At 46.2% G+C, this 25849-nt stretch overlaps 1 protein-coding gene across 1 annotated transcript in view; it reads left to right on the top strand.

The window, feature by feature from the left end:
• The first annotated feature begins 2958 nt into the window (after window positions 1-2958).
• Window positions 2959-25849, top strand: part of ACSL6 (acyl-CoA synthetase long chain family member 6) — a 439484-nt gene continuing 416593 nt past the window's right edge. Inside the window, exon 1 of the mRNA XM_075344540.1 lies at window positions 2959-3104. Within this exon, the coding sequence (XP_075200655.1) occupies window positions 3032-3104 (73 nt within the window). The 5' untranslated portion in view covers window positions 2959-3031. The remainder of the gene's footprint in view (window positions 3105-25849) is intronic.

The following is a 25849-nucleotide window of genomic DNA, read 5'->3' on the forward strand; positions in this document are numbered from 1 at the left end:
CTCAAAAAATTTGGGGGCTGCAACGTGGGAGTCGCAGCTCGGCATTTTGAGCTGGAGCGAGAGGATGACGAATTTTGGTAGGCGGATGGGGTGCATTTGAATGCAGTACGGATTGATTGTGGGCACTTGGATTGCAGGGAGGTATTGAGCGAGCTTTGCTATTGAGGGGGGGTCTCAGGCACTTGAAGGTTATCAAGGTGCCCTCGTTGTGGCAGGTTTTTGGTGGGTCCTTGAAGTTGGTTCTAAATTGGTTCGGGGAACCAATCCGGGTATGGATCCCCTCATTGGCAGAATGGTTGGTCACCTGGTGATTTTTGGGGGATCCCGACGGGGTATGTCGGGGCCCCCGTGGGTGTTTTTGGTGGTTAATGAAGGAATAACCCTTACACTTTGGTGCTCCTGAGCCAGTGTGGGTAACGGCTGGGAGCAATTTGGTTATATGGCTTGGTTATGGGAATCACCAGGGTTTTAGCTTCAAGGACCTTACCACAATGCAAAATTTTACATGTTATGTATTTGTTTAATAAATGGCTGCTATGGCCAAAATTATCCAAAGATAAATTGGTGTCTGAGTGGTTATTAGCAGATAAGGGGGAATTGGAAAAGGGGTGTGTGTGCCTAACTTTGGCCGGAATCTACAATTCCAGGGTCAAGAATGGCCGGAGCACTGACCCCCCCCCCTCCCCCCGGGCATGTGTGGAGGCCAGCATGACACTGATTGGAGTGGAGGTCATGATGTCACGGGTAGGGGAGGGGGAGTAAGTCAGGGTATAGTAAAAAGGTGAAGCTGGGGGAGGAGCGGCACTTTTCCCGCTCTGGGACACCAGTGAGAGTCCCACCCGCCCTCCCTAAAGACTTTGAGTTCGCAATGGGCTGCAAGTTTTGTGGGAGGCGATATGGAAGTTTATCGGGTCGTAGTGGCCTGGTGGCAGGATTTTGGTGGGTCTTTGAAGTTGGTTCTAAATTGGTTCGGGGAACCCATCCGGGTATGGATCCCCTCATTGGCAGAATGGTTGGTCACCTGGTGATTTTTGGGGGATCCCGACGGGGTATGTCGGGGCCCCCGTGGGTGTTTTTGGTGGTTAATGAAGGAATAACCCTTACACTTTGGTGCTCCTGAGCCAGTGTGGGTAACGGCTGGGAGCAATTTGGTTATATGGCTTGGTTATGGGAATCACCAGGGTTTTAGCTTCAAGGACCTTACCACAATGCAAAATTTTACATGTTATGTATTTGTTTAATAAATGGCTGCTATGGCCAAAATTATCCAAAGATAAATTGGTGTCTAAGTGGTTATTAGCAGATAAGGGGGAATTGGAAAAGGGGTGTGTGTGCCTAACTTTGGCCGGAATCTACAATTCCAGGGTCATGAAAAAAATATAGTTCTACCTCTGTACAAGTCACTAGTGCGACCGCACTTAGAATACTGTGTACAATTCTGGTCACCGATATATAAGAAGGACATAGCTGAACTGGAAAGGGTGCAGAGAACAGCCACCAAGATTATTAGAGGAATGGGTGGGCTGCAATACCAAGACAGGTTATTAAACTTGGGGTTATTTAGTTTGGAAAAATGAAGGCTTAGGGGGGATCTAATCACAATGTATAAATATATGAGGGGACAGTACAGAGACCTTTCCAAAGATCTTTTTACACCTAGGCCTGCGACTGGAACACAGGGGCATCCGCTACGTCTTGAGGAAAGAAGGTTTAATCATAATCACAGACGAGGATTCTTTACTGTACGAGCAGTGAGACTATGGAACTCTCTGCCGCATGATGTTGTAATGAGTGATTCACTACTAACATTTAAGCAGAGCCTGGATGCCTTTCTTGAAAAATTTAATATTACCAGTTATGTATATTAGATTTTATGACAAGGTATTGATCCAGGGAACTAGTCTGATTGCCGGATGTGGAGTCAGGAAGGACATTTTTTCCCCATTGGAACTTGTTTGCCACATTGGGGTTTTTTTTGCCTTCCTCTGGATCAACATGTTAGGCTACGGGTTGAACTAGATGGACTTAGAGTCTCCCTTCAACCTTAATAACTATGATACTATGAAACTATGATAAATGGAGGTGAAGGATGGTGATACTTCTATACACTACAGTCCTGTAGATTGATGATGAAGATGCTGCTCCTGTAGAATGATACTAATACACAATGTGGTTCTGTAGAGTGATGATGATGATGATGATGATGATGAGGTAGGATAGTACTAATACACAACATAGTCGTGCAGATTGAAGATGATGATGCAGAATGGTATTAACACACAATATAGTCCTGTAGATGGATGATGATGATGATAATGTAGGATGGTATAGTCCTGTAGATTGTTGATGATGATAATGATGATACTGCAAAATGGTATGAATACACAATATAGTCATGTAGATTGATGATGATGATGATAATGTAGGACGGTACTAGTACACAATATAGTCATGTAGATTGATGATGAGATAATGTAGGACGGTACTAGTACACAATATAGTCGTGTAGATTGTTGTTGTTGATCATGATGATGATGATACTGTAGAATGGTATTAAAATACAGTACAATAAAGTCTTGTAGATTGGTGATGATAATGATGATACTCCAGAATGGTATTAATATGCAATATAGTCCTGTAGATTGATGATGATGGTGCAGGATGGTGCACAATACACACAATACAGTTATGCAGGTAGCTGAAGATGATGGTGCTGCTCCTACACACTCCAGTCTGTAGATTGATGGCAGCTGAGTGCTGTCAGAATGCCTGCAGTCCTCATTGCTGGGACAGTGTAGGTAGCTTACAGCATGAGGTTACTGCCGTGCACAATCCACGTGCTGGCTGGATCACTGCAGCAGGAGGGGCGATGAGGTGGGAACAGCATCACTCTGCTATAAGGAAGCAGGAGGTCCCAGAAGAAGAGCTAAAAATACTGCCCTACTGCATAGGCTGGAGCCGGTGGTCCCGCCCGCCGCTCACTGCAGTGCCTGCCGCGGTGCCCCCTCCGCCTCTCCAGCTCCACTGGTCCATGGTGCAGCCGGCACAAGGAGACATGCTTACATTCCTGATAGTGTCTGGTGGCTCCATCTGGCTGCTGATGGGTAAGAAGAGCCTGCATGATGATGGTCCTCCTTACTTCCCCCCTGCACAGCTGCCACTCCACACCTAATGCATGCTCCCTGCCAGTACAAGGGCATTGGCAAAGGAGGACGATGTTTAATGTCAGGCTGCAGATTAATACTGGAAATGTCTATAGGGATCTAAGTGCAGTGTGTGTCCTTCCATGCAAGCATATCCATATACAGCTAGATACACTGTGTATGTACAGAGCAGTTTCTGATGGTAATATTGCTATTTTCCATAGGTCTGCATGGGAGTTATCTTTACATAGTGAGTTATTATGGAGCACTTAGAAATCAATGACAAATTCTGCTGACATCTGTAAGATGATGATTTATAGATAGAGGGATGGATAGATAGATAGATAGAAAGATACGTGGATAGATAGAAAGATACGTGGATAGATGATAGATAGATAGATAGATAGATAGATAGATACATGGATAGATAGATAGATAGATACATGGATAGATAGATAGATAGATACATGGATAGATAGATAGATAGATAGATAGATATAGAGATAGAGAGATTCTTTTCTGATGAAGCAGTAAGTTTCTGTGCAGTCCTGTGTAAATTCACACCTCCTCATTGTAGAATGTCGATGTCATTGGTCTTGTTCCAGTATTTCGGGCATGTTTAGCAGCCTCATTGCCTCTTGTCTCAGTAATGCAGGTGGAGGGGTGAGGCATGCAGTATTTGGGATGCTGGGTTCTCTCTTGTGCCTTTGATAAGTTATAGCACTGGATCCTTTTAGTAATATATGTAATGATTTTTGGAGGTGTATATCGATATTACCAAGCATCACTATCTTTTCGAATCCCTTCGAACCCCCAAGTCAAGGTCTTACTGCAGTTCGGTCCAGTAGCCCTGACTTCTCATGTGGCAGTTTGCCAGGAGTCCAGGGAAATAATAAATGGGGAGCAATTCTTTGACGTCACTATATGACTTCTCTAAAACGGAAGAAACGATATGGTCAATGGTGGTCGTCTTTCCCTGGTTGATGAAAAATCTAATCTTGACTCCCAGTCATTCCCAAGGACAACGTAATCAGTTGTACTGAGTCAGCAGCCATCAAACTGCCCTTCATAACTCAGCTTCAGACCAATGGGAGTCTGATTCTGAGAGGAGGGGAATTCATCTAGTTTTTTGGGGAGTTGATTAGTTTGGCTCTGACTAAGCCATTGCCTAATATGTCACCAATCAGGGTCAATGATGAAGTAAAAACCTAAGAAGACATGCAGATTGCACATTGATCTAGGCAATATTACTTGTCTGTATAAGAGTAATGGTAGTGCCACATTGCTGAGAGGGTGAGGCTGTTATTGTATTATCGTACAGTGTTACATTGTAGTATCATGTTATACTAATGTATCCAATTTCTCTTAATCAACATCACTAAATCTGTGGCAGAGAGAAAATGTCTGTAAATAAAGCTTAAAGGGGTCGTCCAGCCTTATGATATTGAGGACCTGGTGAGCGCCAGCTCAGCTTATACTCTATATAGGTGAGCTGGGCTGCAGTTCCCGGTAACGGCCGTTACACAGGGATAGAATTTTGCGCTTCCGATTCCATCCACTATAACCCCCCCATTTTCGTATGAAGATGTTAACTTCACTGACAGCAGCCATAGATCTTGACTGTTGATGGATGTCCGCACAGGTTTATTGGCCCATTACCGGATTCTTTAGTACATAATGATTCCATTTCATCTACATAAACCCGCTAAGAATCATACTTATGTGCTATTATGGTCCATACAGAGGAATTGTCCTCATTTTTTCAGTAGCAATTATCAAAATCATACACTGGTTCCTTTTCTAATTTCTCAAAGCACTATTGTATGAGCATATAAACCCTGCTTATAGATGGCAGCTCGCAGTAATCCCATTAATGATGGCGGTCGGGTTAAGAAATCGTTTTTAATTCCCAATTTAAGGAGTAACCTTTGAGCAATAGTGGAAATAGATCATAGGATGGATCCTTCTAATGTAATGTTTTTATGTGTGTATTTAAAGCAATGTGGAGTAAAAAAAATAAAGGGGTATTCCATCTCAGATATGCCCCCCATGGTGAAGCTTCTATGTCTGCAGCCTACACCGATCTGGAGAAGGCTGGCCTCATCCTCTGGCATGGCTGCCAATGGCGAGGTGGCCACACATGCGCGGATATCTATATTTTCTGGTAGTTCAGGATTTAGCAGAGCCTTGATTTTCCTGTGTACATTATAGAAACCCCATCAGTTGTGTCTACGCTGTAGGCCTCCACTTGCATGGTGCGGAGCATGGGGCAATCTGCTGCTTTGCACAGTGTATTGTACATGGTACATAAACCAGTCATCTGTGCAAAAGTAAATGTATTTCTAATCTCGACGAACGCTGCAATGTCTGCTCAGGGGTCTGCATTCTCTGCCTGCATGGTCTGCAATGAGGACGAGTAGGCTCTGTAAGGTACATCACATAACACAATATGGCTTCTGATTGAATCATCTGAATTTTACATTTATATTCCTTAAATTCTCTTCTTATTCTGCTTAGATGTGGCTTACATAATATGTTTCTACACAAATGCAGGTTCTGTTACGTAGATGCTGAATAGTGTACAATTTTATAAGATATTTGGAATTTCCGGGGATCATCTTTTTTATTATTTATCTGTTATATATTGCACAGGATTTTTTTTTAGAATTTCATCTTTAATGTAGTCCCTGAGAATACAAGACACCATATAAAATAGCTCTTTTGGTGATACCCTTGGGTGCAGTTGATGTGTTTCCTGCATGCTGCACTATGTTAATGACAGAAGTGGCTGATTTAAGGTCCCTATTAGTGAGATTGTGTTCCCTTCCCCCACACTGCTGTCACTAGGCCTTCACTATGTATGCCGTTTAGATGCTTTGTGTTAGCCTGGTTATAGAGCTTTTCTTAATAACAACCAAGAGGGAGTCAGCAGGTTTTGCTTAGATCAGCAGTGGCGTATAAGGACATAATGATGTGCTTGATGTATATGCTTTATGCTTGCCACATAATTTTTACTGTGCATATTAAGCGCATATTGCATTACCCTATGATGCGAATTATAATGAATACTGTGAAAATAAAATTCCGATCTCCCAGTTATAAGAAGGAGAGGAATAGATGAGAAGGTTATCAATTTCCATATGCCAATACCACAGTAATTGCATGTGCCACTCATTGGCTGCAGCGTATATTGTCACATTACTGCTGCCCTCAGCGACGCCAACACTGCTGGAGCGGTGCTGCTGCAGGATGTGAGTGTATGCTATGTAGATTTTATATGGCATCCGGAATTCAATAAACTGGGATTGTGTCACAAGGTTTCCACAATGGAGAGCGGTCCTTCCAATTTCTGATGTCAGGAGATCGTAGTGCAGGGCTTCATACACACTTGCTCAGGTTAATACTGGTAATTGTGTGGATTCTTCTTTTATCTAGTGCTGCTACGGTTAAGTAGATTCTCTGGTCTCCTGAACTCTGAATGAAAGCTATAGTCAGCTGTTCTCTATTGCTAATTACCTCTGCTATAAAGACTTCTCCCCCAGCTCAGGTAAACGCTTGTGATAGTTCCTGCTTAGCTTGCCTCTAGAGGGAACCAGTGAGCTGTGGTCAGGAAGCCATTCAAAAATCATTTGCTGTGTGAAAGCTGCGTTGAGTTTTTCCTTTCCTTAGTCCTTTATGGTTTTTCCACTCTGGTCCGTTCCTCATTATTACCTCTTGTCGTTTAGAGTGCTTTGTATGATTGCTGTTTATTTTACCCCTATCTGTCTAATCCTCTCTGTGTCTTTTTAACCTACAGCGGGACTAGCATTTCCACTGCCCTGAGTAATATACAGGGCTGAGTCCTGGGAAAGACAGGCATAGGTATGTGATCGGCGACAAAGTGAAGTAACCCGTATAGGGATGTTAGTCCTAGGACACACGGCAAGAAAAACAGTGCGAGTGGAATGCGATAAAAAATTGCATTCCACTCGGACCAATATTACTCTATGGGGCAGCTCCCATGAGCGATTATTTTCCCCTCCCCTCAGCAGCGCTGGCCCTTTGCTCCGCAGAGCCGGTCCTCCCCTTAGGAGCATCGGCTCCCGTCCGCAACTGTGGTCTGATCGCACGATCAGACCACAGTCGCATGAAACTCGCATGACACTCGGCTCCTGCTGTGCTGTGAGCATGTGCCGAGTGTCATACGAGCACTCGCACAAATTCCCATGTGGCCTCAGCCTTAGGGATTGCAGGGATCAGCTTTAGGTGTGTTTAGGAGGTGATCATGCTCCGCTTTCCCTAGTGCCAGGGCCCATCGCTATATGGTGTTGAGGCATGAGGTTTATAAAAAGCAGTAGCTCATCTTATTTATTATTATGTATATAATTAGGTCCAGAAATATATGGACAGTGACACACGTTTTGGCATTTTAGCTGTTTACCACAACATATTCATGATGCAGTTATAAAGTCAATATAGGGTTAAAGTGCAGACCCTTAGCTTTGAGGGTATCCATATCCTAATTGAAATAAGGGCTTAGGAATTACAGCTCTTTAATATGTCGCTGCCTCTTTTTCAAGGGACCAAAAATAATTGGCCAATTATATCAACAGTTCTTTAAGGGACTGTGTGGGCTTTTCCCTCTTTAGTTCATAATCAATTAAGCAGGTAAAAGGTCTGGAGCTGATTTCAGGTATGGTATTTGCATTTGGAAGCAGTTACTGTGAACCCACAACATGAAAGTCAAAGGAGCTCTCAATGGAAGAGAAACAGATCCAAATCAGGTGAAAAAAAAGAAATCCATGAGATAGATAGCAGAAATGTTAGCAGTGGCCAAATTAACAGTTTGGTACATTCAGCAAAAAAACAGACTTGGGAACTCAAAAAGGCCTGGACATCCAAGGAAGACAATTATGGTGAATGATTCCTTTCCATGGAGAAGGAAAACCCCGTCACAACATCTACCCAAGTGGAAAACACTTTCCAGAAAGTGGGTGTTTCACTATTTACATCTACCATGAAAATACTTAACCCCTTTGCCCCCCGCAGATTTTCCGATTTTCGTTTTTTTTTTTGCTCCCCTTCTTCCGAGAGCCGTAACTTTTTTATTGTTCCATCAATCTTGCCATATGGGGGCTTGTTTTTTGGGGGATGAATTGTACTTTTAAATCAATCCTAAGTTTAACTATATAGTGTACTGTAAAATGACAAAAAAATTCCAATTGTGGAAAAATTGCAAAAAAGTGTGATTGAATGATTGTTTTTGAGATATTTTATTTACCGTGTTCACTATATGGTAAAACTGATGAGTCAGTGTGATGCCTCAGGTTGGCTCGAGTTCGTATATACCAAACATGTATAAGTTTACTTTTATCAAAGGGGTTAAAAAAAATCAGAAGTTTGTCCAAAAAAAGTGGCGCATGTTTTGCTCCATTTTCCACAACCCGTAGCGTTCTCATTTTTCGGGATCTAAGGCGGTCTTTGCACACTACGACATCGCAGGTGCGATGACGGTGGGGTCAAATTGAAAGTGACGCACATCCGGCCTCGCAGTCGATATCGTAGTGTGCAAATCCTTTTTGATACGATTAACGAGCGCAAAAGCGTCGTTATCGTATCATCGGTATAGGGTCCGACATTTCCATAATGCCGGTGCAGCGACAGGTACGATGTAGTTCCTCGTTCCTGTGGCAGCACACATCGCTGTGTGTGACGCCGCAGGAGCGAGGAACATCTCCTACCTGCGTCCCGGCTGCAATGTGGAAGGAAAGAGGTGGGCGGGATGTTTACATCCTGCTCATCTTCGACCCTCCGCTGCTATTGGCCGCCTGCCGTGTGACGTCGTTGTGACGCCGCACGACCCGCCCCCTTAGGAAGGAGGCGGGTCGCCAGCCAGAGCGACGTCGCAGTCCAGGTGAGTGCATGTGAAGCTGGCGTAGCGATATTGTTTGCTACGCCAGCAATCACAAGATATCGCTGCTGCGATGGGGGCGGGGACTATCGCGCTCGACATCGCAGCATCGGCTTGCGATGTCGCAGCGTGCAAAGTACCACTAAGGTTCAATTATGGCTTATCTTTTGTGTCTCGAGCTGACTTTTTAACGGTAATATTTTTGCGCAGATGCTACGTTTTGATCGCCTGTTACTGCATTTTGGGTAAAATTTGTGGAGTCCAAAAAACGTAATTTTGGCATTTGGAATTTTTTTGCTGCTACGCCGTTTACCGATCAGAGTAATTGAATTTATATTTTGATACATTGGGCAATTCTGAATGCGGTGATACCAAATATGTGTATATTTTTTATTTTTTTAATCCTTTCATTTTCAGTGGGGCGAAAGGGGGGTGATTTGAACTTTTAAGTTTTTGGATTTTTTAAAAAATTTTTTAACTTTTTTTTTACTTTTTTTTTTATTTTACTAGTCCCCCTAGGGGGCTATAAGGATCAGCAGTGTGATTGCTCATTTATTTCTCCCAATCAGAGCAGCACAGGTCAGATCGGGAGAAATGCTCATCTCCTGTAACCTGCAGTGCTCGGCTGCTTGTTACAGGACCTGAGTCATGTGAGCTACAGGAGTCATGCACGTTTCCTTGATTTTTCACTTTGCCCTTTTTCTTTAATACGCTGTTTCAGTCTGTGCAGTTTCTGGACTGAGGATCTGCACAAAAGGCGTATTCTGGTGACATCATTACACCTGCTGCGCTAAGACTCAGACATCTCATTGAACTCCAGATGCCAGACCTTGGCTGAACTTGATCAAGGCCTCGATTGAAGTTAAAGGGATTCTGTCACTAGGTTTTTGCTCCCCTGTCTGAGAGCAGTATAATGTAGAGACAGAGACACTGATTCCAGCAATGTTTCACTTAAGGCCGCTTTACACACAACGAATTTGTGACGCACATCCGGCCTCGTTAGCGACGTCGTTGCGTGTGAAACATACGAGCGACCGCTAATGAGCAAACATACTCACCTTATCGTTGCTCGTTGACACCCTCCTCCAATCCCAAATATCGTTGCTGCTGCAGGTACGATGTTGTACGTCGTTCCTGCGGCAGCACATATCGCTATGTGTGACACCGCAGGAACAAGGAACCTCACCTTACCTGCGGCCACCGGCAATGAGGAAGGAAGGAGGTGGGCGGGATGTTACGTCCCGCTCATCTCCGCCCCTCCGCTTCGATTGGGCGCGCGCTTAGTGACGTCGCTGTGATGCCGAATGAACCGCCCCCTTAGATAGGAGGCGGTTCGCCGGCAACAGCGACGTCGCTAGGCAGGTAAGTACGTGTGACGGGTTCGAGCAATGTTGTGCGGCTGTGCGCCACGAGCAGCGATTTGCCCGTGACGCACAACCGACGGGGGCGGGTACACACGCTAGCGATCTCATTAGCGAGATCGCAGCGTGTAAAGCGGCCTTTACTGAGCTGTCATTTTGATAAAATCAATGTTTTCTCTGCTGCAGATCTAGCAGTTTTACAGAGCTCATGAATATGCTGGACTACCTGGCAGCAGGACAAGTAGTCCCCTTAATGATAACCTACTGCTGATTAATCAGTGATTTTATCAAAACTATAGTAAGCAGCCCAGTAAGTGACACATCACTGGAATCAGGATCTCTGTCCCTACGTTATGCTGCTCTCAGATTAAGTTGGAAAAACCTGGTGATAGATTCCCTTTGAGGCTACTTTCACACATCCAGCTTGAGCTCTGCGGCTCAATCCGGCTGTGCAAGCTATGCAACGGATGCGGTGAAAACACCACATCCTTTGCATAAGTTTTTCCTGTGCGGCCAGTCCGGTTTTTGCCGCTTGCGGCATGCTACTGAGCATGCGCAGTGGCAAAAACCCCATGAGGTGGCCGGATGCGGTTATTGCCGCATCGCGCCGCATCCGGCCGCCATAGGCATGCTTTGAAAAATGTGCCGCATCGGCCGAATGCGGCGCAATGCGTTTTTTTTTGCCGCACGAAAAACCGTGCCAGGCAATGTTCCATCCGGCCGCCGCATCGGCTAAATCTGCCGCATGCGGCAAAAACCGGACGGAACGCAAGGCCATGCGACACAATGCGGCACTAATTAAAGTCTATGCAGGAAAATCGCAACCGGCAGCAAAAAAAACCGGTTGCGATTTTCCTGCAAAGTGCCGGATTGTGCCGCATAGCAAAAACCGGAGGTGTGAAAGTACCCTAATGGAGACAAAAGGCTTTGGTTGAACTTTCTAATACCTTGGTTACACTTCATGAACATTTGCCTTTTTTACTGTACTAACTATTTAGAATGCAAGATTGTTGAAGATCACATTCCAAGCCTATGGGTGTAAATATGAAATTGTGCCCTTGTTTTGCAACAGTAGCAGCTTACACGTTTCTAGGAATACTTTCCACAAACATTTCATGTATATCTGTGGGAATTTGGAATAATTTAAGAAAAAAAAAAGTGAGTTCGGAACATAATATTGGATATGAAGCACTGTCTTGCAAGGAGCATTTAAATTCATCCCAAAGGTATTTGATGTGTCCAAGCCAGGAAAGTACTTACACTTGTCTCTGTATGTCTTTACGGGTACAGTTATGATGAGACAGTTAAATTGCCCACAGTTACTACAATTGTCTAAAATGTCTTTGTATTCTATTGCATTACTATTATTCTTCACTGGAAATTAATGACCTTGCCCTGACCTAAAAAACAGCCCAATACAATTTTTCTTCTTAAATAGATTTTTAAATAGTCACTATGTATTCTGGAATGTAGCATTCTGTATGCATGTGTCGAAACCAGATTTTCCCATGTCAGCTACCAGATATAACCATAATCACACCAGAAAACATGTCGACACTACTCACGTTCAGTAGCCAAATGCTTTACTACACCACTCTAGCCTACACTTGGTATTTTAAATGGTGATCTTAGATATACGTGCAGCTGCTTAGGTATGTGTGCAACTGCTTAGGTATGTGTGCAGCTGCTTAGGGTTGTGTGCAACTGCTTAGGTATGTGTGCAGCTGCTTAGGGTTGTGTGCAACTGCTTAGGTATGTGTGTAGCTGCTTACAGTTGTGTGTAGCTGCTTAGGGTTGTGTGCAGCTTCTTAGGTATGTGTGTAGCTGCTTGGGGTTTTATGCAGCTGCTTAGGGTTATGTGCAGCTGCTTAAGTTTGTGTGCTGCTGCTTTACCATTGAAACTCATAACCTAAATCTCCAGATGTTCTTCTGGTCTTATGTCACTTGTGTTGCAGTTTGAAACTCTATAGTGAAGATAGATGACCCTCAGCAAGCTGCAACCTTACTCTAAGATTTTGCATGGTCTACTTCATTTTAATTAAACTGTTGTGACTCCTATTTACCTTGACTCAATAATAACATTTACAATTCACAGGGGAAGATCTACCAGATCAGAAATTTGACAAACTGACTTGTGAAAAAGGGGCTATCTTATACCAGTGCCACATTTTGTGCCACTCAGTTCTTCTGTACAACCTGTACTACTACAGCAACTATATAAGCCTAAGGTGATTGCATGGCTGTGTGTTTGTGTTTATATAACAGTTTGCCATGGGTGTGGCTGATGCATGAACTTAATACTTAGAAGGGGTACTTATACTTTTGACTATAAAAGCTGTGACTGACTTATGAACATCTGACTTCCAAACATCTCCAAGTAATGAACATCGGAGATGTTAAAAATAAAATAAAATAAAAAATATATTTATATGCAGCTCTGGCAAAAATTAAGAGACCACTGCACAGATTTACATGTCTGATAGCTATTCCAGTGTTAGTTGAATTTCAACCAGAGTACAGACCGGCAGAGGGTGAAAGCAACTCTCCACTGACCTGAATGACTGTCATCTTAAGGGTACTTTAGACGCTGCAATCTCACTAGCGAAGAAAAAACAAAAAGCCAGGACTAAATGTGCACTTCAGCACTAAACATTCCAAACTGTACTTATTATAAAAATTTTGAGATTTTTGGCAAAAAATTGCAATTTCTTGAGCTGCCTCGCCACGTCACGGCAAATCTCATTTGAGGCAGTCCTACACTAAAATATTTTTATAAAATGTGCCATACGGCCTCACATATGAATAGTAGAACTGCTCTTAGCAGCACTCACCTGGTCTATTTCAATCCCGTACCCATGACTGAGTCATGGCTGTGGGCGGGACAGGTCCAAGCAAATGCTGCATGAAGTAAATAGCCTGTGGACAAGGCCTGATGACTTAATGTGAACAGTCACCAACCGCCAAAATCTAGACAGATGGAATACATCCCAAATTGGGGTGCATAGCAAGGTGGAGGTCAACCACCGACCAATTCAATGAAGAAAAAACAAAAAGCCAGCACTAAATGTGCACTTCAGCACTAAACATTCCAAACTGTATAAACATTTTGAGATTTTTGGCAAAAAATTGCAATTTCTTGAGCTGCCCCGCCACGTCACGGCAAATCTCATTTGAGGCAGTCCTACCCTAAAATATTTTTAGAAAATGTGCCATACGGCCTCACATATGAATAGTAGAACTGCTCTTAGCAGCACTCACCTGGTCTATTTCAATCCCGTACCCATGACTGAGTCATGGCTGTGGGCGGGACAGGTCCAAGCAAATGCTGCATGAAGTAAATAGCCTGTGGACATGGCCTGATGACTTAATGTGAACAGTCACCAACCGCCAAAATCTAGACAGATGGAATACATCCCAAATTGGGGTGCATAGCAAGGTGGAGGTCAACCACCGACCAATTCAATGAAGAAAAAACAAAAAGCCAGCACTAAATGTGCACTTCAGCACTAAACATTCCAAACTTTACTTATTATAAAAATTTTGACATTTTTGGCAAAAAAATTGCAATTTCTTGAGCTGCCTCGCCACGTCACGGCAAATCTCATTTGAGGCAGTCCTACACTAAAATATTTTTATAAAATGTGCCATACGGCCTCACATATGAATAGTAGAACTGCTCTTAGCTCGCTAGCGAGCATACCTGCCCCCGTCAGTTGTGCGTCCTGGGCACATCGCTGCCTGTGGCGCACAACATCGCTAGGAACAGTCACATATACTTACCTGCCTAGCGACGTTGCTGTGACTGGTGAACCGCCTCCTTTTCTAAGGGGGCGGTTCGTTCAGCGTCATAGCGACATCAGTAAGCGGCTGCCCAACATCCAGCCCACCTTCTTCCTTCCTCATTGCCGGTGGCCGCAGGTAAGGAGATGTTCCTCGTTCCTGCGGTGTCACACGTAGCGATGTGTGCAGCCTCAGGAACAAGGAACAACCTTGTTACTGCACATACAACGATTTTTGGTAAATAAATGACGTCTCCAAAAGCAACGATTTTTACCTCTTTTGCGATCGTTGAAGGTCGCTCGTACATGTCACACGCTGCGATGTCGCTAACGACGCCGGATGTGCATCACAAACACCGTGACCACGACGATATATCGTTAGCGATGTCGCAGTGTGTAAATGGCCCTTTATTCAAATGTCTCTCAGCAATCGCAGGATGACATAAAGTAACTTACAAATGGAATGGAAAATGGCAGCTGGGGTGAAGTGCACAGCAAGAACAGTTCATAACAGGCTCCTAGAGGCAGGGCTCAAGTCATGTAAAGCTAGAAAAAAGCCTATCATCAATGAAAAGCAAAGGAAAGCCAGGCTGAAGTTTGATAAAGACCAAAAGGATTGGACCATAGAGGACTGGAGTAGGGTAATATTCTCTGATGGGTCTAATTTTCAGCTTTGCCAATGTCTTGCACCCACTGTGAAATTTGGTGGAGGATCAGTGATAATCTGGGGATGCTTCAGCAAGGCTGGAATTGGGCAGATTAAAGTTTGAGAAGGACGTATGAATCAAGCCGCATACAAGGTTATCCAGAAAATCAATTGCTTAAATCTGCTCACGCAATTTTCCCCAACTCTGAGGACTGTTTTTTCCAGCAGGACAATGCACCATGCCACACAGCTAGGTCAATCAATGTGTGGATGAAGGACCACCACATCAAAAACCCTATCATGGCCAGCCCAATTTCCAGACCTGAACCCCATTGAAAACATCTGAAATGTAATCAAGAGGAAGATGGATAGTCACAAGCCATCAAACAGAAGAATTGCTTAAATTTTTGCACCAGGAATGGCATAAGGTCACCCAAAGACTGGTGCAAAAGCATGCCAAGACGCATGAAAGCTGTGGTTAAAAATCATGGTTATTCCACAAAATATTGATTTCTGAACTCTTCCTAAGGTAAAACATTAGAATTGTTGTTTCTAAATGATTATGAACTTGTTTTCTTTGCATTATTTGAGGTCTGAAACAATGCATTTTTTGTTATTTTGACCATTTCTCATTTTCAGAAAAAAAATACAAAATTTATTGCTTAGAAATTCGGAGATGTTGTCAGTAGTTTATAGAATAAAAAAAACAATTTACATTTTACTCAAAAATACACTTATAAAGAGAAAAATCAGAAAAACTGAAAATTTTGCAGTGGTCTCTTAATTTTTGCCAGAGTTGTATATTATAGTTCTCCTCACGACTGCCCCCCTGCTCACTGCCAGTATGACATTGCAACCTTATGACGTGCAGACTTCTAACACACAGTAACCTTGGATGTCCTGACCTATAGTGAGACCTATAGCATTAGCAATGTCGTAGCGTGTAAAGCGGCCTTTAGGGTATATACACACAACGGATTTTAAACTCAGGTTAATCCATCACATTTTTTTAAGTGTATCCGGCTTCAGGAAATACTTGTGTTTCTTACAGAGCTTTAAAAATGCTGCAATGGTATTTAAAGCATTACACAAGACACTGAGAGAATGGTCAGGCCAGGCTTTATTAGGCAGGTTTCAGAGCAGAACCACCTAAAAACGACGTAGTGTGCCCATACCTTCGTTAGTCCACCATTGTCACTATGAAGTGTAATAAGCCATGGTCAGCTTATTATAAAAAAGAAAGATGACTTTTTGAGACTTTAAGGCTATGTGCGCACTAGGCCGTTTTACCTGCGGATTTACCTGCGGATTTGCTGCGGAAATTTTTTGAGAAAGGTTTGAAATCTTTCTGCAGACATTTCCCAGCAAAACCTATGGGAACAAAAAATAGCTGTGCGCACGCTGCAGATTTTTCTCAAGAAAATTTCTTGAGAAAATTTTCTCAAGAAACTTTCTTGAGAAAATGAGCATGTCCATTATTTTCCGCAGGTACCTGCGGTATACCCCCGGAATTTCACTCCATTCACTGTAATGTAATCGCGAAATTCCGGGGGTATACCGCAGGTAGCAAATGATGTGCGGTATACCCCCAGTATAGCCGGGATTTACCTGCGGTAATGCTCATCGCTCCCTGCAGTTTTGCAGGAAGTGATGTCATTATGCCAGGAAGAGGAGACGGAGCAGAGTAAACACACACGTCACACTCCCTGGACGCCGCACAGAAGCGCTTCCGTGTGACGTCCGGCGGGTGCCCGTGCAGTCTGTGTCCCGCTTCAGCCCCACCGCTGCACGCACAGCAGTGTCAGTGTCTGCCTGCAGTGTGTCAGTGTCTGCCCGCAGTGTCAGCAGCTTGTCACGCTGCAGCGCAGGCAGACACTGACACTCAGCAGTGCATGCAGCCGCGGGGATGACGAGCGCTGCTGTCAGGAGGTGAGATGAGATCATTACCTGCTGTGACGATCTCCTGCCTCCTGACGTCACCGCGGACACTGCTGTCTATGCCCGTCTCGCGAGTGGCCCGAGACTGTCACTAGCGGTGACGTCACGGGCTCTCGCGATACTGCTGACAACACGGCGGGCAAAGAAGTCAGTGACAGCGCTGATGGCAGGACTGCAGGAGATCATCACAGCAGGTAATGATCTCATCTAACCTCCTGGCAGCAGCGCTCGTCATCCCCTGCAGTGACCTGGGCTATTGATGTTAGCTCAGGTCTCTGCATTGCTCTCCCAGCTAATGGGGAACATTCTGTTCTTCATGGACTGGGACAGTGACTATGGTATGCATCGCCGTGGGACGCCCCCCCCTTATTGGATTACGCCGGATGTGGAATTAATTGTTCTTATCAATAAATTGGTGAAAGAGTGAATGAGGGGAGTGTTTTTTTCAAATTAAACTTTTTTTGTTGCCTATTTTATATTTCTTACTGACTGGGTTTGTGATGTCAGGTATCTGATAGACGCGTGACATCACTAACCCCAGGGCTTGATGCCAGGTGACATTACACATCTGGCATCAACCCCATATATTACCTCGTATGCCACCGCACCAGGGCAACGGGATGAGTTGGGGTGAAGCGCCAGGATTGGCACATCTAATGGATGCGCCACTTCTGGGGCGGCTGCAGCCTGCTATTTTTAGGCTGGGGAGTGTCCAATAACAGTGGACCTCCCTAGTCTGAGAATATCAGACCCCAGCTGTCCGCTTTACCTTGGCTGGTGATCCAATTTGGGGGGGGACCCCACATTTTTTGTTTTAAATTATTTATTTAATGTAAAATAACAGCGTGGGGTGCCCTCTGTTTTGGATTACCAGCCAAGGTGAAGCTGCCAGCTATGGTTTGCAGGCTGCAGCCGTCTGCTTTACCCTAGCTGGCTACAAAAATAGGGGGAACCCCACGTCATTTTTTTTTAAAATTATTTATTTTTTGGCTAAATACAAGGCTAGGCACCCTTTAGTGCCACATGAAAGTCACTAAAGGGTGCAAGCTTAGAATATGCAGGGAGGTGGGACATTATATAGGTCTTTCTCATCTATCTATCTATCTATCTATTTATCTATTCATCTATCCATCTTTCCCTCTATCTATTATCTGTCTATCTATCTATTATCTATATTATTTATTTCTGTTCAGCATAAAAAAAACCGCAGGGACCAACCTGCGGAAAAACCGCTGCAAAACCGCGGCAAAAAAGCATGCGTTTTTCCCGCGGATTCGGTGCGTTTTTATACAACAGGTGCAGTAATCTTCAACTCCCAGAAGTTTCTCAAGAAATTTTCTTGAGAAAAATCACTTTTCTAGTGCGCACATAGCCTAAAGGAGGATGGACAGAGTGTTATGGTTTAATTCTTACATATGTAGCTTAGCCAAAAGTATAAATGAAATAGTATCTCTGATAATATTTTAAACAGAATTACCCATAAAAATTCTGAGATATCTGCAAAAAAACGCGTCATTAACTGAAGTGTTTATAAACTAGTTAATTCACTGCCTTGGAAAAAAATGTGGTTGAATTCTTATAAAGTTTCTGAAATGTGTCAAATTGGCATAATTTCTGTTACTGTTTCAATTGGACCTTGACCTGACAGCACACCTTGACCTGACAGGAGGCCTTGAACTGACAGCAGGCCTTGACCTGACAGCAGGCCTTGACCTGTTAGCAGACCTTGACCTGACAACAGGCCTTGACCTGATAGCAGAGCTTGACCTGACAGCAGACCTTGATCTGGCAGCAGACCTTGACCTGACAGCAGACCTTGATCTGGCAGCAGTCCTTGACCTGACAGCAGGACTTGACCTAATAGCAGACTTTGACCTGACAACAGGCCTTGATCTGACAGGAGGCCTTGACCTGACAGGAGGCCTTGACCTGACAGGAGGCCTTGACATGACAGTAGGCCTTGACATGACAGCACACCTTAACCTGACAGCACACCTTGACCTGACAGCAGACATTGACCTGAGAGCAGGCCTTGACCTGACAGCAGACCTTAACCTGACAGGAGGCCTTGAACTGACAGCAGACCTTGACGTGATAGCAGACCTTGACGTGACAGCAGACCTTGACCTGACAGAAGGCCTTGACCTAACAGGAGGCATTGACCTGACAGAAGGCCTTGACCTAACAGGAGGCATTGACCTGACAGCAGATCTTGACCTAACAGCACACCTTGACCTGACAGCAGATTTTGACCTGACAGCAAGCCTTGACCTGACAGCAGACCTTGACGTGACAGAAGACCTTGACCTGACAGGAGGCCTTGACATGACAGTAGGCCTTGACATGATAGCACACCTTAACCTGACAGCACACCTTGACCTGACAGCAGACATTGACCTGAGAGCAGGCCTTGACCTGATAGCAGGACTTGACCTAATAGCCGACTTTGACCTGACAACAGGCCTTGATCTGACAGAAGGCCTTGACCTGACAGGAGGCCTTGACCTATCAGCAGACCTTGACCTAACAGCAGGCCTTGACATGACAGCAGATCTTGACCTAACAGCAGGCCTTGACATGACATCAGATCTTGACCTAACAGCACACCTTGACCTGACAGCAGATTTTGACCTGACAGCAAGCCTTGACCTGACAGCAGACCTTGACGTGACAGAAGACCTTGACCTGACAGAAGGCCTTGACCTAACAGGAGGCATTGACCTGACAGCAGATCTTGACCTGATAGCAAGCTTTGACCTGACAGCAGGCCTTGACCTGACAGTAGGCCTTGACATGACAGCAGACCTTGACCTGATAGCAGACCTAGGTAAGTTGATCTTTACTTAAAGTATACCAGTGTTCCTAGGTATCAGCCCCTGTAGACAATTTAAGGGAAAGTCACAATGTGATGTCATCTCAGTGCTTTATCAAGATAATCCAGCTTTTACTGAAATTACAGAGTTCTGTTCTCTGCATGTCATCATTTTGGGCAATGCTTTATGCGCAGCATGGGAGCTGTGAAATTAGATTAGAAGATGTATAATATCAGAATTTCATACCGTATTACATAATCACAGGGTAAACAAAGTCTCCTCATTATTTAGACATAGTGACTATAGCATGCTGGGATTCATCTAAGCTTTGAATTGATCACAAATAATTAGTTGCACTTTAGTGCAAATCATTAAATCTGTTATGTCTCAACTGCACTCTCATATTCTGAGAGGATGGCACAACGGGGATAGCTGCATATGACATCCTATAATAAATAAAGAAGATTAGTGGGGATTAAGGCCATGTGGAGAAAGCACGAAAAAAAGAATGACCTTAAGTTCATTTATTGCTGGCTATTTTAGGTCATTGTAGCCTTCTGTGCCTTCCACGTAATCTGCTGCTGATGGAATGGTGTGGCTGTAGAGAGCCCCCTCCGAGCAGCGCCCTGTCATGTGGGGGCAGTCAGATATTCATGCTCCATGATAAATCACAACATGTTCTCCACCAATGCAAACCTCTGCTTCACTATATGACGTTGTTGTGATGTCCAATTTCTAGCCGCCAGTAAAGGCAGAGAAGCAGCCGGTGCCTTATCATTGTAGGTGCAGATGCTTGAAGACGGGTGCACTCATTTGCATAATTGTAAAACATGATGTTTTGTGAAAGTATTTATGTACTAACAATAATTACCTTAAGGGACCTCATAGTCCATATCTAGTCCAAACATGATACATTTTGTCTGTAGGGTCTGCAATAGGTCTCTATGGGAGGCATTAGCGGCACTGTCATCCTCTAGCCCTAATTATTGTTGTCAGTAATACTGGTTTTAGCTGATAAAATATACACCATGAGAAAGCTGCACAGGCAAAAAAATAATTCCGTAATCAGCTTGTTTAATTTCCATTAAAAACCCTGCCCTGTAAAAAGTACATTAAAGGGAATCTGACAGCAGGTTTATGCTGCCTCATCTGAGAGCAGCGTGATGTAGGAAGAGACCCTGAATCCATCTATGTATCACATACTTTACTGGGTGCAGCCGTTCTGACACAATCAGTTTTTAGATTTAGCATGTGACAGAGCTCAGAAACCTTTGCCCGCTCACATTAGGCTCTCTATTAGAGATGAGCGGACTCGCAGATAACTGGGACCGCCTAGGATTGTCGCATCGATTAGATGTGACAAGCTCGGCTCTTTACCCAGCTCTTCCCGATTACCCTGGTGCGGTGGAGATCGGGGTAATATGGAGTCAATGGCAGCTCACAGCAGCCACTAAGTCCTTCATTAATAAGGGAAGGCATCTATGAGACACCCCCATCACTAATCTGTAAGTGAAAGTAAATTGAAAGTAAATAAACACAAACACCGAACATATCCATTATTTGGAATAAAATATAAACAACACCCTCTTTCACCACTTTATTAACCCCCTAAACACCCCTGCAGGCCTGATGTAATCCACACAAGGTCCCACAGCGATTCAGCTCTGTGACATCTGCACGCTGTGAATGCAGACTGACAATGACTGAGCCGCGATGAGCGATGATGTCACTCAGGTTATTTGCGGTCACAGGTGGGAACCTCCATCTGGGTTCGATGGTTTATGCCCAGTTGGACCATTATTACTAGAGGGGAATAAAATTGGAACAGAGGGAAATATAAATAAAAACTATCCCAGAGTCATTGAAGCAGTGCCGCTTGGGGGAGGTACTCAGTTTAAAAAAACAGTGAATGATTAAATCAAATATATTTTTAGCTAGAGATGAAAAACTTAAGGGTTTATCAATCATAAGCTTAAGCGACATCTGTTTTCTGATATTCTTGCCGTCCTCACCTTCCACCATAAATTAAAACTGCTTTTGATGCACATACCAGTCTAATTTGTCCAGGAACTATCCCACATTTTTCATCCATAATTTGCCATTCACTCTTTTTAATGCACAGTTCCTCTTCACTAGCTTTCTGCCAGCACTAAAGGAGCTGGAACTTTCCTTTTCTCATTCGCTAGCATGCAGTTCACCTGCTATTGGCGTGCGTGCTCTGAAAGCCCGCCTCTCTCTTATGACTGTGCGTAGTTTGACTGACATTAGAGCATGAACAGAAAGACAAACACTCACCCTTACTTCTTGTGATCTATCTCAGAATCTCTGCTGCTGCTCTCCTGTACTTTGGAGAGATTGTTCAGGGGTAAAACACCAGCAAGTTTAACACAAGGGTCTTGCATATTTTTATTTAGCACACAGCTTATCACATGAGATCAGGTTGTCTGCAAGTACAGTGAACATTTACACATATTTCCTCCCATTATCACAGCTACATTGATTCCAGAGATTCACAGAGCAATGCACTTATGTTAGCCTCCTAGTATTAGAACACCTCTGCTTATAGTAACAAATTCATATCTAGAATGTGTCCTCATACAAAGGTAAATCTGCTTTTTAACTCATTTGTGACCATTCAAAACAAATGCAGTGTAATAACAAGTTTAAATGTCTTTCAGGCCTTTACACATGCAATCTGGCTCCAGGTGTATGCCAGCCATTGGCCAATAAGGTCATAAGATCAGTGTTCGCTCGATGCTTATGTGACGCCCTGGCAAAACCAGGTAGTCACAAATAGGGCCCTGCATAACACCTTCCCTCATTAGGAAACACACAGCCAACCATAAAACCCTAGTCACCCCCGTTAGGGACAGACAGACACACCAGTGAGCGTTACCAGGTGGTTGGGACACGCCCACCTAGGGGTCTAGACAGCCCGGGGCGGGAAAAACAGGAGTTCAGTCTAGATTTGCAGAGAGTTCAGTTTGGAGAGGAGTGTGGCCTGGAGCTAGGGGTAGCTCCAGCAGTGAAGTCCAAGTTGAACGGTACCAGGGTAGGAGCCCTGGTGCCTTGGCTAGGAGGCAGACGGTGGTCTCCATCAGCAGGAGACGGGAAGACGGCTCGGTGGAACCGAGGTGGACCGGGCCAGGGTTGGAGCCCGCCGGTACAGACACGGGGAACCGACCCGGAAACCGTAGCACAAAGGGAGTACTCGGACCCTGAAGCCAGGAACCAGAAACAAGTGGAACTGGTTAATTAACCGATTGAGGCCAGGACTAGAGGTCCTGTCCCACCCAAAGTCCCTCATAGAAGACAACAGCCCACCGATTAGGGATAAGAGGTCACTGCCAAGGCCCATAGATCCCACGGGCCAGCGTCTGCGGGCACGGCTCCTTAGGCCACATCCAGCTGGGAGCGGACTCCTGAGTTTTATACTGGGAAAGTCCACCTTATACAACAGTGCAGGAAAAGGATAGAGACCACCAGCCGGGTGGGGGATCCCGAACGCAACCGGCCGCGGCATTGGCCACCGCCACCTTGGTTTACCAGAGACTTGTGTGTTTTACTAACAGTGAGTACACCAGCACCCCCTGCAGTCATCATCTCCCCTGCACGCACCTACCGGGTCCCGAGGCCAACATCCCTGCCCACAGAGGGGTTAACAACTTGCTGCACAACATCTCCCCCGGGTGCCCCGTAACAGCAGCGGTGGTGTCCCACCTCACCACACACCGTGGGTGGCGTCACGAACTTACTACGGCCTAGCCCGTACATATACATCCCCCCATTTATTCGGCGTGTCGACGAGACCCCCGGGTCCGGAGACCCTCGAGCCACCACACCGGAAGGTCCGGGCCCGAGCAGCGCTGGCTGCTGGCACGGGGGCAGCACACCCCGAAACTTGGCGTCACAAACAGGATACTTACCCATCCTCTTACTTTATGGAAGTGCGCCTTGTATTGGACAGTCAGCAGTGATCCGTTGCCAAATTTTCAGAAGTCGCCATTTTGGTCTTCATTTTGGCGTGAAAAACTGCAGCCCAGCGTTTTCTTCCCCGCGAAAAGGGCGCGAAAGCCGAAGCCCCGCCCCCTGGGAATGCGGCCGGAAAGTGAAGCCGGAAGTCGCAAATCAAAACTATGAGGCCTGAAAGAGGAGTGCCAGCAAAAGACCAAGGAGGGGGGGGGGGGCGGGTGAAGATTCTGCAGCACGTGACCGAGCAGATAAAGGGCAGGGACTCCAGGACCCTGCCACCCGTCTTGTTCCTGGACACCATCAGAGCAACATGGCCCACCCGTCTGGCAAGCCCAGAGTGCAGGAGCCCGTGCCCGGAACAGCAGCTTGGGTAGAAGCCCAGACGGAACGTTTGTGCCGTTGGATCCAGGCGCAGGCGCGCTATATCTTGGAGCGATGGACGGCCGAGATGGTGGAGCTGGCTGTAGCTGTGCGGGCTCATGAAGTGGAGGCAACCTTGGAAGAGCGGGTAAGCGACCCACGCCCCTATGTCCCTCAGGGACCGGCCGACCAGTCTGAGGGGCTCGGCCTGCCTCTGCCCACCACGCTGCCTCCCTCACCACCCGCACCTGCCGCTGACACTCCGCTCGGTCCACTGCCAACAGCACCGGCAGCGGCGGTGTCCGTTCCATCGGCCCGCGAGGACCCGCCCGAGGAAGCCGCCAGCAGCCAGCCAGTCACCGCCCTGGCACCCGTAGCGGCTCCCCGGCAGACCAGCGCCCAGAAGGTGCCCTCTCCCGCCTTGGACCCGCCAGCGATCCCAGAAGAGGCCGCACCCAAGATGACAACGGCCCCTGCAGCCCGCCCGGCCAAAGCGGAGGTGGTTCCTGACCGGAAGCCAGCACAGCGGGCAACGCTGGCCGCTCCCAGGTTCCAGGCCTCGGCTGAGGCGCCGCGGGGTTGGAGCTGCCAAGCAGCCGAGCAGGCCACGACACAGCGGGGTCCCCCATTGCCAAAGGTACCAGTCATAGCCGGCACGGAGGGACTCCGGCTGGGAACAGCCCCCGCACATAGTAAACCGGAGCAGGCCGTAGATGCTCCATACTGGGAGCGGCAGCAGCGGCAGCTGGGCAGGGAGATAGCTGCACGGGAGAAGAGGAAAAACCAGGTAGTCACAAATAGGCCCCTGCATAACACCTTCCATCATTAGGAAACACACAGCCAACCAAGAAAACCCTAGTCACCCCCATTAGGGACAGACAGACACACCAGTGGGCGTAACCAGGCAGTTGGGACACGCCCACCCAGGGGTCAAGACAGCCCGGGGTGGGAAAAACAGGAGTTCAGTCTATGTTTGCAGAGAGTTCAGTTTGGAGAGGAGTATGGGCTGGAGCTAGGGGTAGATCCAACAGTGAAGTCCAAGTTGAACGGTACCAGGGTAGGAGCCCTGGTGCCTTGGCTAGGAGGCAGACGGTGGTCTCCGTCAGCAGGAGACGGGAAGACGGCTCGGTGGAACCGAGGTGGACCGGGACCGGACCAGGGTTGGATCGGACCAGAGTTGGAGCCCGCCGCTACCGACACGGGGAACCGACCTGGAAACCGTTGCACAAAGGGGGTTACTCGGATCCTGAAGCCAGGAACCAGAAACAAGTGGAACTGGTTAATTAACCGATTGAGGCCAGGACTAGAGGTCCTGTCCCACCCAAAGTCCCTCATAGAAGACAATAGCCCACCGATTAGGGATAAGAGGTCACCGCCAAGGCCCATAGATCCCACAGGCCAGCGTCTGCGGGCACGGCTCCTTAGGCCACATCCAGCTGGGAGCGGACTCCTGAGTTTTATACTGGGAAAGTCGACCTTACACAACAGTGCAGGAAAAGGATAGAGACCACCAGCCGGGTGGGGATCCCGAACGCAACCGGCCGTGGCACCGGCCACCACACCACCTTGGTTTACCAAAGACTTGTGTGTTTTACTAACAGTGAGTACACCAGCACCCCCTGCGGTCGTCATCTCCCCTGCACGCACCTACTGGGTCCCGGGGCCAGCATCCATGCCCATGTAGGGGTTAACTTGCTGCACAACATCTCCCCCGGGTGCCCCGTAACAGCAGCGGTGGTGTCCCACCTCACCACACACCGTGGGTGGCGTCACGAACTTACTACGGCCTAGCCCATAAATCTACGGCCACCCATTTATTCGGCATGTCCGCGAGACCCCCGGGTCCGGAGACCCTCGAGCCACCACACCGGAAGGTCCGGGCCCGAGCAGCGCTGGCTGCTGGCACAGGGGCGGCACACTTATGGCGTCCTCTACCACAACATTACT

The sequence above is a fragment of the Anomaloglossus baeobatrachus genome, chromosome 4 (assembly GCF_048569485.1).
Source record: "Anomaloglossus baeobatrachus isolate aAnoBae1 chromosome 4, aAnoBae1.hap1, whole genome shotgun sequence".
NCBI classification, from domain to species: Eukaryota; Metazoa; Chordata; class Amphibia; order Anura; family Aromobatidae; genus Anomaloglossus; species Anomaloglossus baeobatrachus.